The 14,064-nt window shown below is 38.4% G+C and overlaps 1 protein-coding gene across 2 annotated transcripts in view; it reads right to left on the reverse strand.

The window, feature by feature from the left end:
• Positions 1-5,222: 5,222 nt before the first annotated feature.
• LOC108242802 (metal transporter CNNM4) overlaps positions 5,223-14,064 on the reverse strand; it is a 37,755-nt gene continuing 28,913 nt past the window's right edge. Inside the window, exons 6-9 of one of the 2 annotated variants that reach the window (XM_017427876.3) lie at positions 13,865-13,927; positions 11,257-11,313; positions 9,810-9,988; positions 5,223-7,742 (exon numbers count right to left, since the gene is read on the reverse strand). In XM_017427876.3, the coding sequence (XP_017283365.1) occupies positions 7,500-7,742; positions 9,810-9,988; positions 11,257-11,313; positions 13,865-13,927 (542 nt within the window). In that variant the 3' untranslated portion in view covers positions 5,223-7,499. The remainder of the gene's footprint in view (positions 7,743-9,809; positions 9,989-11,256; positions 11,314-13,864; positions 13,928-14,064) is intronic. The other variant, XM_017427877.3, reaches the window with a different exon arrangement.

A 14,064-nucleotide genomic window follows, 5' to 3' on the forward strand; every position in this document is an offset into this window, starting at 1 on the left:
AACAGCAGCAACTCGAGCACATTGCTGCCCCCTATATGTCAAGAGGACAAATAACACATTTTCTGTTCAAATTGCCAACCCGCCACAGTGGCGTGTGTGTTGATCAAATTCACCCGCCACTTCAAATATGTACCCGCATTTGGCGGGTGGTGGGTGCTAATTTCCACCCCTGGTTTTGATGCAGAGGAACTCGACTCTGAGCTCTTCATCTCATCTCTAAAGGCTGAGGTCGGCCGCTCATTTCAGCAGCTTGTCTCCCACGATCCACACCTCCTGACCAGAGGTAAGCACTGGAACGTAAGTCGAGACCTTCATCTTTCAGCTCAGGTCCATCCTCACCACGACAGACTGCTCTGAACGAGACCCCAACTCATCGAACCGTCTCCTGCTCCATCCTAATACCTGAACTCCTCAGGGCCGACCGGGAAGCCCGGAGGGAGCCTTCCACCTGTTTCCACCTGAAACCTCAAACCGCCCATCACACCTGGTTAAAATGATCTGTAAGGTAGGCCTTTAAATGCAAAATGAAGGCTTCCTGCCGTCCAGACGTGACTCATGAAGCAGTGAAACTGTGCGTGCCAAGGACCTTGTAGTCCTTCTGCACAAGACGGGAGTTTCCGGCTCTTAAAAGGTTCACATTCCAAAGAGGAAATAAGCTACTCCTGACTGCACACAACATGTTATAGTTGGGTTCGCAGGGGTGAGACAGAGTTCGGGAAAACAATAATTTACCTGGTAGTAATATTGGCTGTGCCTAAAAACGAGCGGTGAGGTGTCCTCCTGACAGCTCTGTGCTGCTCTAAATAAAGGAATATAACCAAATCTGTCATTATTATTTAAGTTGTTATTCTTGTTTTTAAATTTATTTAATAGAACCACTGCAAAATGCAAATATATCAAGAAAAGTTTCACTTCAGGGCCAAATTTAGACTGATTCTTGTACAAATCTTTGAAAATAAGAGCCTCTTGGTTTAAAAACCTCCACAGTTTAGCCGAGGGAGACATATTAGAAGTTTTTTTACAAACTAAAATGTTTCTGAACTCTTAGTATCCTCACTTCACTGTTGACTTGTGTCATTGAAAGGTCTGTAAATTAAAGAAAGCGTGTGGAAAAAGCACAACATTCATCACAAATGTCCATAGAGAAAAATATCTCAGGTTTATTAACTCTCTTCATCTTCAAAACTCATTAAAACAGAAATTATAAAACAGTATTTTAAACCTAAAGCATGTCAGAGAGTTCAGTCTCTCCGAACGCAGCTGCTCCATTTACAGGTGCTGGTCATAAAATTAGAATATCATGAAAAAGTAGATTGATTTCAGTAATTCCATTTAAAAAGTGAAACTTGTATATTATATTCATACATTACATACAAACTCATATATTTCAAATGTTTATTTCGTTTAATTTTGATGATTACAAATGACAACAAATGACAACAAAAGGTGTGTGTGTGTGAAGGGGGGGTGGGTGTCCCAGCGTTTACACAGGCCTGGACAAAAACACGTCTCGAATTACCAGAAAGTTACCAAGAATCTACAAAGAGAGCAGCGGTAGTTCTTCGAAATGGGGAGTGTGTGAGCTCGTTAAGGTAATTCAGGAATGTAGAGAAAGAAAAAACACCCCGAAGGGCAGAACAGCTCCTGGAGTCCAGGCCAGTTTTAAAACTAACCTCAGAGTCGCAGTAATGGCACCGGTTAGGAAATCCCGGGTTGCGACAGAGCAGCTGAGCGAGTAAATTTTTTGGCCAAATTCTCGAAATTTGGAAAAATACTGCGGCCTTGCTAAAATGCTTTTATTTTTAATAACAGAAGACTCTGATTTCATCAGAAGCAGACGTGAAGGAAAAGCTTTTTTTAAGGATTTTGTCCAGAAAAGATGATAAGTCAGATAAGCTGCTGTTTTTTAACTTTATTGTCTGTTCCAGGGGTCTCCAATCCTAATCCTCAGGGCCACCATCCTGCATGTTTTCATTCTTTCCCTGCTCCAACACACCTGATTCAGTGGTTAAATTACTCTTCATGTTCTGCAGAAGCCTGTTAATCACCCATTGATTCAAATCAGGTGTGTTGGAGCAGAGAAACAAGTAAAACTTCCAGGACGGTGACGCCTCCAGGCCTGATTTAAACACTCAAATTAATTTCTTTCAGCTTCTGACAACCAAATAAAAACCGATTCAAGGTGAAGCGATCCAGATGTGACGGACCTGTAAAGTTCATTTATAAAATTAAACAAAAATAACACCAAGAGCTCAGGAATTCCAGGGATTTTAACCTTTCGTTCATTTTTTCCACAGGCACAAAGGTTATTGTTGAGAAACTGAACATTTCACACCGTCTGTGGGTCAAAAAGTCAAAATGCAAAAAAGTTAATTCTGTTGATTGAAGTTGCGTTTCTTTGTTCTTTGTTTTTTTTATGGCTGTGCAGATTAAATTATTGATCATAAAAAAGAGGGTCATTAAAAAAAGCTTTAAACAACAGAAACAATAAGTTGTAAACACAAACCTTTAAAATATTCCTCAGGAGAACAAACTTAGGCAGACAATTTTCAGATTGGGGGGAAAAAACACCTCCTTCACAAAATGTCTGTTAAAGTTTTCAACCAGGAGACGCAAATTTATAGGCTGGAAAACGCTCAGAAGCAGAAACAGTTTCAAATTTAAGGAGCGAAGATGATGGATGAAGGTAAACTTTCTGCTAAATTCTGTTCACAGACCCAAAACGAACCAAAACCAACGGATTCTTAAGGCACAGGAATGAAAAATACATCAGAAAAATGACCTCGAAGCTTTTATTTTATTATCTGAAGACAAAACTGAGGACAGACAAACCCAGGAAGAGGCCGTTAGCTGCGTTTATACCATAAATCCTGACATGATCTCTTCAACTATCATTACTTTATGTTTAATTAGAAGAACAATAATAACTTCTATGTTAGTTTGGTTCATTTAAATTTTAAAAAATGATTAAAGTTTTTTATTTAAATCTGTTTCAAGTTGTCCAAACTTTGAGTTCGGTTAAGGCGCTTCTCCACAATACAGTGTTTGACCAAACCGCTGTTTTTATAGAAGCGTTCGAGACGAGGGGCGGAGCCTAAAACGTTTGAGCCCACCTGGCCTGGCCTCCAGGTAGTTTCATCTCAACAACTTCACTCATATTTCCTCAAACTGACACTTAAAAACATAATAAAAAGTAATAAAAGCATTGTTTTTTTTTCAGTGCAAAGCAGGAACGGCTTCTTTGGAGACTGAAAGTGAAGTTTCACTCAGACGTACAAACATTTTTGAATAAAATACAAATAGTTTTATTATTTTCCCGCCAATATGTTGATGTTACTTTAAAACACGCTTGGAAATAAGTTCCTAAAATGTCTGAAATTTAAACTCTGGGTTTCAGACGGAGGCAAATAAAGAAAAAAAATGGTTTATTATATTTATTCACATCTTTTGAAGCCAATTTAAAATGGGAAATAATTAATTTTGACTAAAAATACAAGAAAAAAGTAGCTTTTTCTGTGAGTCACACCTTCGACTGTGCAGTCATTAACGCCTCGAGAGCTAAAATAAAACATACCCAGATCTAATTTATTCATTTTAAGCAGCTTTTCCTCACAAAGCTGATCATTTCACATAATTTCACCCTCTGAAACGACAAAAAACATCATATTTAATCTGCTGTTTCCTGTCATCAAATGTCTCAATGAAACACGCAACAATTTCCACTTAAAAAAAGAATAAATTCAAACACTTCTGCTGTGTTTTAAACAAAACAATCAGACTTCGACCCAAACTAAAGTGCTCAGGAGCTCCATTAACAGGTAAATTTGATTTCCTCATTCGCCAAACGAAACGTTTTTGTTTTTAAAATGAATTCTCTGTCTTTGTCACACGCTCAGCTGGTGTTTCCCTCGTGTTGCAGCTGCAGAAATACATGACATTTGCTCCAAAAGTTTCTGTTCTTTTTCAAAACACTTGACATGTGATTTTTTTTCTTAAGTGTAAACATTCCTAAAATACACTCAGGAGGCTTTAAAAGTAATTCCACGTATTTCAAAAAAAGGAGAAATGAGCTCATTTTTCTCATGTTTTGGTTTCAGATTCAGTTCGTTTCCTCTTTTAGGACAGGAAGAGTCCGGTTCGGGTCTTGTGAGTCCAAAACCTGCCTTTGAGGAAAAGAATAAAGTGCTGATCAGTGATGAGGGGAAAAACACTGACTGATGTTTCAAAAAGAAAACAAAATCCAGCTTTTAAACCTCTGACATGAAAGACCTCCAGTTCTGAGGAAGTTGGGACTTTGTGTAAAATGTAAATAAAAACAGAAGATAAAGAATTTTTCATAAACTCATATTTTATTCACAGAAAAAATGTTGAATCTAAGGAAAAAAAGGTAATGTTGAATTTTATGGCAACACATCACATCCAGATGTGTCCCTCCTCTTCTTCTTCCATCAGTCTGTAAACATCTGGACCTGAGGAGAGTAGCTGCTGGAGATCCTTTCCAGAGGCACTAATGCACCCCCATACCATCAGAGAGGCAGGCTGGACCTCAGAACAGTTCTCCTCTTTGGTCCAGAGGAGACACATCTGTTCTCATCTGGCTTCTTCTTTGCCTGATAGAGCTTTAAGCAGCATTTGTGGACGGCACGGTGAACTGTGTTTACAGACAGTGTTCTGAGCAGAACAGAACCAGAACCAGCCTTGACCTTTGACCTCAGAGACTGCTGAACCTCTGCCCATCTTTACTTCGGACAGATTCGGCCTCTAAAGTCCTCTTTTTATCCCCAGTCTTCTTACTGACCTGTCACCAATTAACCCAATGTGTAGAGAAAAGCTCCTCCAGCTGTTTTTTTATTTGTAACATTTACTTTTACAGCTTCTTGTTGCTGCCAAAATTCAAAATTACCTCATTTTTTTCCAAAAATGCTACAGTTTCTTTAACTTAAACGTGATATTTTTACTAAATAAATAAGTTGTTTATTTTCATTTTACACAATGACCCAACTTTGCTGTATTCACTGTGTTTTTGTAAGAGGTGCCACTTGGTGTTTACACAAAACCTGTGTGTGGAAACAAGTTAGATTCACCTGTGAGTGATGTGTTTTAAAAAAGAGGCATCAGAGCTGATAGGATGAGGTAAAAAAAACCCAAACAGAAATGTGAGAGAGAAATCCAGGTCGCTATAAACATGATGTGAGAATACTTTTCATTCTGCAAAAAGCAGATGGAGAAAGCAGCTGTTTATTGTTTGGTTATGAGAAGAAAAAACCTGCTGTGTTTTCACATGTAGAGAATCATTGGAAAAATGAGATCATTGAGAAAAAAATCCCACGATGAGACAAAAAATGACCAGTTTTATGACTAATTTTTATCTTAAAATCTCCTCTGAAGGTACAGTAAAACAAAGGTGGAGTGTAGACAGTCATATTAAAAAAAGCACTGATATGATTATAAAATGTACACAACCGTTTACCATAAAACTGACAAAATATGGAGGAAAACTGAGTGTTTGGCTACAGAATAAGTCATAAACTTAGCTGATAATCATTCCCCTCGACTCAGATTAAAAAACAGAATCCCAAACAGAACCAATAAATGCAAATAATCGCAAAAAATCTCACAGCGAGGCAAATTCCTGCCTCTTTTCAGAACAAAAATATGTACAATCATTAAAGTAAATAAATAAAGTTTCTGATTTCTTGAAGTACTTTCTAGCCAGGAGGCGATGCGGCGTCCATCTTTTGGTTTCTGATCCCACCAAGTCAAGTGATGGCCTTGTTTTTGGTCACAGACGAACAAACGAACGATAAAAAATAAAAAAATAAACTTGTCAAAGTCTCCTTGCCTTCAAACGCCTTCGTTCCCGTAAAAAGTGATCCCAGATTCAGGTTTCACAGACAGAAAGCGCTTCGAGGGCAGGTTAACGTACCCGACACGTTTAATTCAACACATTCATTTGATTCTTACTGATTGTCTTAATCACTGAACAGACGGGCTGCTCTCTTCTAAAGGCTCTCGGTTAAAAACTCCCTCGTGGAAAAGAAAATAGTCCCAAGTGTCCGTCTCACATTGAGTTCATGAATAAATATTTCGCTATAAACCTCTAAGGAACTTATATTACTTTGCAGGAACTCCGCTGATCGTCTTTGTCTTCTAGCTGTATGGGCGCCGATGGGTGGAGGGGGTTCAGGCTGCTACACGTGCGGCTGGCGGGACACTCGGGACATCTCACCGGGGACGTGGGACGGCGGGACAGGAGGGCGGAGTCTCCCTGAGTCTCTGATTTGGAAGCAGAAGGAAGAAGCTGGAAGTGGTGAGCTCCGTGGATTTCACCGTCTGCAGACACGACCGCTCGGTTGGTGGCGTGGTGTTTGTTTATATGTGGTTGTGGCGAAAATACGCTTTTGGTAAGTTTATCTAACACCGATGAGCCGAAACATTAAAGCAGGAGCAGAAGCTGAAGCTGCATGCAGGCCGAACAGACTCTAAAGAGGCGTTTCGCTCAAATTTTACAGCTTAAAAAAACAGTTTGAGAATGTTGATGACTTCTCCAGCTATCTGCATCCAATAAAACGTTTTAAATGGACTAAATTTTAGAAGAACTGAAGCAGAAACCCAAACCGGGTCCAGGCAGGAACCAATCAGGCACCTTCTTAGCTGCAGAAGCAAAAAAAAACAAAAAAAACCTTTTCATTGACCCCAGTTCTGAAGAAGCTGGGACTTTGTGTAAAATGTAAAAAAAACCAGAATCCTACGGTCTACAAATCTTATAAACAGCTATTTTAATCACAATGTAAGAAATTTAGCAACTAATGAGGTTTGGGTGTAAAAAGAGGAATTTAGAGGCTGAATGTCTTAGAAGTAAAGCTGAGCAGAAGTTCAGATGTCTGCAGAAAACTGGGTCTAAAAAGGTGCAACAAAAACAAAAAATAACTTATTTTAAAGGCAAAAAAGTCAAATTTCTTAGTTTCTATCTTTGATATGTTCAATGTGTTCTATTAGGACCAAAATGTGGGTTTATTAGATTTGCAAATTATTCATATTTTACACAAAGTCCCAAAGTTTTCCTCATTGTGGTTAAAGTTTTCAAAAAGATTTTACCCAACAGAGCAAAAATCAGCAGCAGTGGACGAGAAACTAACAATCTGTGAAATGAAACTACTTTCCATGAGACGCCTGATGGTTTGGATGGATATTACAGAGTCAGAAACGTGGGAAATATTCTAAATTGAACTGATATTGCTTTAATTTAAGGTTGCCAGGTTTGGTGATGCTGTTTTAGCTGCTGGCCACGTTACTCCAAACCTGAATGGTTTTAATGTTTTGGCTCATTTCTGTGTTGAATTCTTGCATATTTACAGAATATGCATGCACATGGCTTGTCTCTTTGGGCCTCGCCCCGGCTGTGGGGCACGAACAAGCCCCGCCCCCTCCTCAGCAAACGTCCGAGCGTTGTAGTGCATGTGTGCAAAACGCAGGAAGTTCAGGAAACAATGGGGGGGTCAGATGCTGTTCTCCAGCTGGCTGTGGTGGTTGGCCGAGGCCGGCGAGTTCTGCTCGTTCAGGAGGAGGAGCGTCGTCTCGTCGGGGCCGTTCTCCGTGGGGGCGGAGTCGGCGCCCGGGTCCGTGACGGTGTTGTTGGCGGGTGGCTCCAGGTGGGGCGCGTTGTGGCTGCTCTCGGGGGACTGAGGCGTGCTGTCCAACAGGGACGCCATCAGGCCGTTCTGATACTGAGCCCGTGTGATCTGAGGGAGGAAAGCAACATTTCTGATTTCAGACTTATTAATGCTTCTCTAAGAGGAAAACTTAGACCTGTTATCACTGTATCAACCTCACATGTTCCCTCTTAGATTAAACTTTTTATCCAAGTTAAAAAATAGACTTTGAAATACTCCCATTAATTTATAGATCATTGAACGGCTTTGTGCCGTAGTAAAGACTTGTTATCATTATCATTATATCAACCGTTCTGTTAGCTGTTGAAATGCTTCCTCTTAGAGGAAAGTCTATCTATATTTAAATGGTCTATTACAGTCGTTCTCAAAGATTTTCTTCTGGGCCCCCCTTATGGATTACAATAAAATCACCACCTCCCCCCCCAAAAAAAAGAAAAAAAGAAACAAAAATCAACTGGGCACACATCGTTCAACCAGACATAAACACAAATTTTGTTTTCAAACTCCACTGAAGTTTATTTCACACATCAGGTTGCAACAAACCATCTTTACAGTGAAACACTTTTATTTTTTTAGTTCTATACTGTAGAAGAGTATTCTTTTCTGTCAGTGTTATTTCAAACATATTTCTTTTTTCTTATTTGTAACAATATTCAACTTTGCTATCATCAATACATTTGAAAAAAGCCTCTGTGCAAAATGGGTTAAAAACCTGTCCCTGTCAAAAACCATGCTTAGTCAGGCACTGTTTTTTGTTTTTTCATTCATCCATACCACTTCTCGCGCCCCCCATGCAATGGCACTGCGCTCCCTCTAGGGGGCGCGCCCCACACTTTGGGAACCACTGGTCTATTAGGTTATACATCACTGACTAACTTACAGATTGTTAGTCGATTATAATTATCCAATTATACTATTAGCTAAAACTACTCTTGTTTTGTTCAAATGTTTCCTCTTAGAGGAAAGTTTATATCAACATTACTCTGTTCCAATATTATTGTTTTTATTCTGTATTTCTGTATTTGTTTCTGTTGTAAAGCACTTTGGATCGCCTTGCTGCTGAAAAGTGCTACATAAATACATTTCACTTTACTTCACTTCATATTCAACTTATTCAAGTCAAGTCAAAAAAACAACAAGCTGCAACCAAAGAGCTGTTTTATCAGACAAGTGGATTTTCTAAAGATGACTAAATAACCTGTGGCTGCTTCTGTGTGAAGCTGGTTTGATAGTTATCCTCCTTTTCTGACACTAAATCCGATCAAATTCACTCATAATTTGTCAGATTTAGTCTTCCACACATCCATCCACTACTTATTAAACAATTCATACCACTTCAAACTTGTGCTGATCCAGTAAACTTTCTGCCTTCATCTTTATTATTTTGTGTTTAATAATTCAGGATCGTAAAGGTCATTTTAATTTAAAGTAGTTCCATTTAGTCCCAATAAGCTTTAAGAAAACATTATTTTCCTTGTGATTCATAAAGATTTGATGCCGTTTGGTTTTATGACACGTTAATAAGTTTTCTTGTGAGTGAAACTAGAATTTCTCGTTTGAGGTGGAAGTTTCCCGACAGGAAAAGGCACTCCTTTTAAATTAATTATTAAACACAACATATATGTTGTTTTTAGAAACTAAAGATATAGCAAACTATTTAAAGAGCAGTTTTTTTATGTTCTGGTGCCGGAAAACTTACAAATTATGAGAATAATACTAAAAAATAAACCACAATGGATCTTTTTAATTGTTTTAAAGCCGACAAATTAAAAAAAAAACTAACATATTTCTTAATTTTGGTCATGGAAATGAACATTACTAACGTAGGCTTTGACCCTGACACAATTTAAATGTAATCCTGATAAATGCCCTGTTATTACTTTAGTTCTTTCTCTAAAATGAAGTCTGGAAGACTTAAAGTAGAAAAGGTGTGAATCTGTTGTTCTTGTAAATACACCAAATAAGTCATAGTTTATTTACCGCAGCTGAAGTTTAGTTTTAAAGCTTTGATTTGGTTTCGTTCAGAGTAAAGTTTACTGAAGTTACAATTATATTCGCTCTGTTCACTCAGGTTAAATTAGGTCCTCGTGTCAGACAGAAACGGTTTGGGTTTTGGTTTTCCGCTCGGTTACGCACCTTGACGAACTGCAGGTCGGCGAGCGCCCTGACGTTGAAGTCGGGGGTGTACTGCTGCAGCGGGAGGCTGCTGTTGAGCTGGCTGCTGCTGCCGCCAATGGCGAGCGACTCGGTCCGGTCGGTCCCGCTCAGAGAGGTCGTCCGGTTCAGCTCGCTGAGGTGCGACGGTGAGCGAAACTCTGTGAACACCCAGAGAGAAATACTTGTGAGACGGCCGTCCTGCGTACAAACACACACTAAAAGCTGCGCAGATTTACTGAATTTTTTTGGTTCTGTGGTGGAAAAATAAATGAATGAAGACAAGATGCTGTGAAGCTTCAAACGCAGGTTAACACCGATGATGGGATCATTAGAAACACTGTTTGAATGCACTCAGCAAACCTTACATTACTGAGGACGAGGACAGAAGGAGGTCAAATGGAAGTTCATTCATTCACTGAAAAGATGCTCTCACACACACACACACACACACACACACACACACACACACACATTATGAGTTAATCAGGGTGCCTTACATCAGCCATGTCAAACATTTGAAACAAATCGAACAGACAGAGGTGGAAACAACATTCAGAACTGGGCTAATAACGGTTTAAACAAAAAACAAAAACAAGATTATAACTATTAGAGGAGGGGTGTCAAACCCAGTGACGCAAGGGGGCCAAAATTAAAAATTTGGTCCTAGCCAAGGGCCGATCACAATCAATATTTATTAAAAATGACATAAATTAACCTTGGTTTTAGATGTATTATGTCAAATCATTCATATAGAAATATCAATGACCTTTTCCCAGTTACAGATTATTCAGAATTTAGAGCAAACATACTTTAATGAATACAGACAAATAGATCAAACTTCAAAAAGCACATCATTAGCAGTCATTTCTTACGCCTCATTCAGCTTTTAAATGAATTTTTTAACATTAAAACAGATTTTTTAAAACCTGATCATACAGAAATTAAAACTATATATTGTTGGCTTCTAAGTCACTGTCAAGAGAAAACTTCACTAATTAGGCTCAGTTTTTTAAAGCAAATGGATGAAATGTTACAGAGGGCCGGATCTGGCCCGCGGGCCTTGAGTTTGACACGTGTCCCTTAGAGGGATAATTGCTTTTTAAAATGTAAGAAAAAAGCAGATTTACATTACAGTTCTATAAACATGTGCAAATCAAAGTCTGTTCCTTTGAAATCAAATCACAAAAAATAAACATTTAGCATTTTTCTGTGTAAAAAATCCACTCAGATTTCTTCCAGGAAATAAACAGATGTGACCAGTTTCACCTTCGTCTTGTTATTTTCCACCTCCGTTCTCACATAAAACCACACTGACGTCTGTGTGCATCATCCAGCTGATGGTTTAACTGGTTTCAGGCAGACAAAACACACTCCTCATTGCATCACACACACACACACTCAACATCCTGTGTGCGTTTATTATTACCAGTCGGTGTGAGTCGTCCAGCAGGGGGCCTCAGTGAGTCATAGGAAACTGTTTTACCTGCACAGTTAGTTTTCAGGGAATTAATCCGGGGTAGTGAACCCAGGTTATCTACAGCTAGTTTCACAGTTAGTGGTTAGATTTAACTACATCTGTAAACATTTATTATATATTTAGATGAAACCTTAATTAGCCAGTAGGACACTTTTCTTCGGTTTGATCTGCTCGTTAGTATTCTCCAATAATGACAACAATCATCCCGTATCATCAGTATATCTGTCATGTTTTAATCCATGCTTGATTTTTATTTTGTTTATATTTATGTGTTAGTTTGTCTTTAATTTAAACTGCCTCCATGTTGACCAGGCCTCCCTGGAAGAAGAGATTATTTTTTTCAACGCAAACTTCCTGGTAAATTAAAGGTTAAATAAATCATTTGATAAAATGTTGTTTTGCTTTTTTATAGTTTGTTATTTTCTTGGAATTGTTTTGAAAAGTTGACTCATACCGTCTTCTAATGAAGCGTTTTTATAAGTATTTTAAAAAAAAAGCTGGTTTAACGAATCTTATATGAAGTTTTTTTTTAATTTTTTGGTTGATTGTTTCTCTTTTATGTTTTGTTCTGTATTAATCTGATGTAAAACACTCTGTTTTATAAAGTTTTGATTTTATAGAAAACATGTTAATTAGCAGACAAACTGCTCTCCATAAAGCAGTTTTACGTGAACTTTTAATTTAAAAAAAACGAACAAATAATATTCCAGTAGTTGTTTAAATTTTGTTTCCAGCCTTTTGAATGATGTAACACTTTTAATTTATACTGATTTCACATCATAAAAACCCAACAGATGCTGATCTGGTTCAGGTAAAATCTTTTAAGGAAAGGCCAAACTGCAAAGATTGCTTGAAAAACATAATTTATGCGATGAAAACAGAGATTATGTTGAGTTTAATAAAAAAGCACTTATAAAGTTTTGAGCCATGACTTCTTAGAGAAGAGAATAAATTAAAAGTAATGGTGAATCTTTTATTTAAAAGATTCCCTGGGATGTTTTGGTGAATAAGGTGTTTTTTTTTAAATAATCCTAAATATAAATGTGATATTTACTGAATTTAGATGTGAAATTAGGGCAGGATCTTACATTTTCTAAAGCAAAATGACGCACAAAGCAAAGATTAGAGCACTACCATCACTACAAGTCCCTCAGATTTTCTTTTTAACTTAAAAACACCTTTATTTTATGTTATTTTCTCACTGATATGACGATAAACCTGATGAAAAGTGGCCTACTGGATGTTTAAGAATCACACAGAATCAAAGGGTTTAAATAATCTCTGGGTGTTCGCAGAGTGAGTTAGTTGTTTTTTAAAATAATGCTGATCGGGAAGAAATGACGCAGATCCAAACAAGAATCATTAAACATCAGTTACGGCTGGAACGATGATTGGGATTAAATTTGGAACTTGGTGCTGCTTTCAGGATGATTTTTAGATGATTTATTGTGCTTTGAATGATTGCAGCAGATAATTAACCAACTACAAATAAAACAAAATGCTTAAATGAAAAAACTCTACAGATCGTGACAGCTTCATGTTTTTTTTTTTACTTATTCAGCAGAAAAGTGATCAAACGAAACAAATCCAGGATTGACTCTAACACCAGCACACAGCTTTACCACCATCCGGTGCGTCTTTCACAGCTCGGGAACGAGGCGGACATTTTGGCAAACAAATCTGTTATTTTAAAAATAAAAAAATAAAAAATGTAACCCCACTTTAACAGACCAGAGTCAGGACGGCCGGATCTGATCAGGGAGTTAATGTGCAGCTTTCTTTCTTTCTTTTGTGTCAGAGCTAAAATAATTTTTTTTTTTAAAAGGGACGGAGACTAAGGTTTGTCATCTGGAAGAATTAAGATTTTACACACAAAACAAATCATCTGGTCTTAAGTTTAATAATCCCAAATAAAAACCAGAACGTGAGATTAAACAGGTCGTTTTTTAAATAAAATAAACGAAATGCAGAAGCTCAAAGATTACAGAACCTAATCAACATGGGAAAGGTTAAATGACCTTTAACCTTTTCCATGTTGATTGGCAGCAACAGCTGCTTCTCCACGGTCATTGCTGATGTTTCCTGCCTTGGCATTGTGTTCACACACCTGTACGCTCCTGATAAAACTTCTGCTGTTCCAGGATCAGTTAATTGATGCATTTGATGTCTACTTGTTTGATTTTTATGGAAACAATGAGGCTGAATCCAGTTTCTCCACGTTTTGAGCTGATCAGTTAAACAGTTTGTTTGCCAAAACGTAGCAGCCATTCTGTGACTCTTTAAAGAGTGAGTCTACAGTAATCACATGAAGGATAAAGCTGGTGCTGTGAGATGAAACCTGAGGAAAGCTGAACTTCTGCCCACGACCGAGTCGCTGAAACTAAAACTAATGTTTTAATGAAAAGGCATCACCGACTCGGTTGGAAACAGAAGCGTGAATCATAATAAATTGTCTGAACCCTCTGATTCACCCAGCGTGTGAAACTAAAGCCCACCCAGTGAAGCTGAGCCCCCGCCTGAGTTCAGTGTTAAAGGACCCAGACATGCCGGCGTTTACCTGGCAACCGAGAGAACAGAGAAAACCTCTTAAAGGAGAGGAGTCGAGAACGAGGCGCAGCCACTGAGAGGACAGGAGAGAAGGGAGGAAGGGAGGGGACAGTCAGTGACAAACAGGGAGACAGATCTGCTGGCAGACCGGGCGAGGACATGCAGACATGGAGACATGGAGACATCCTGCTGCTCGGACTGAACCGGATG

Source organism: Kryptolebias marmoratus, linkage group LG1 (genome assembly GCF_001649575.2).
Source record: "Kryptolebias marmoratus isolate JLee-2015 linkage group LG1, ASM164957v2, whole genome shotgun sequence".
Taxonomy (NCBI): domain Eukaryota; kingdom Metazoa; phylum Chordata; class Actinopteri; order Cyprinodontiformes; family Rivulidae; genus Kryptolebias; species Kryptolebias marmoratus.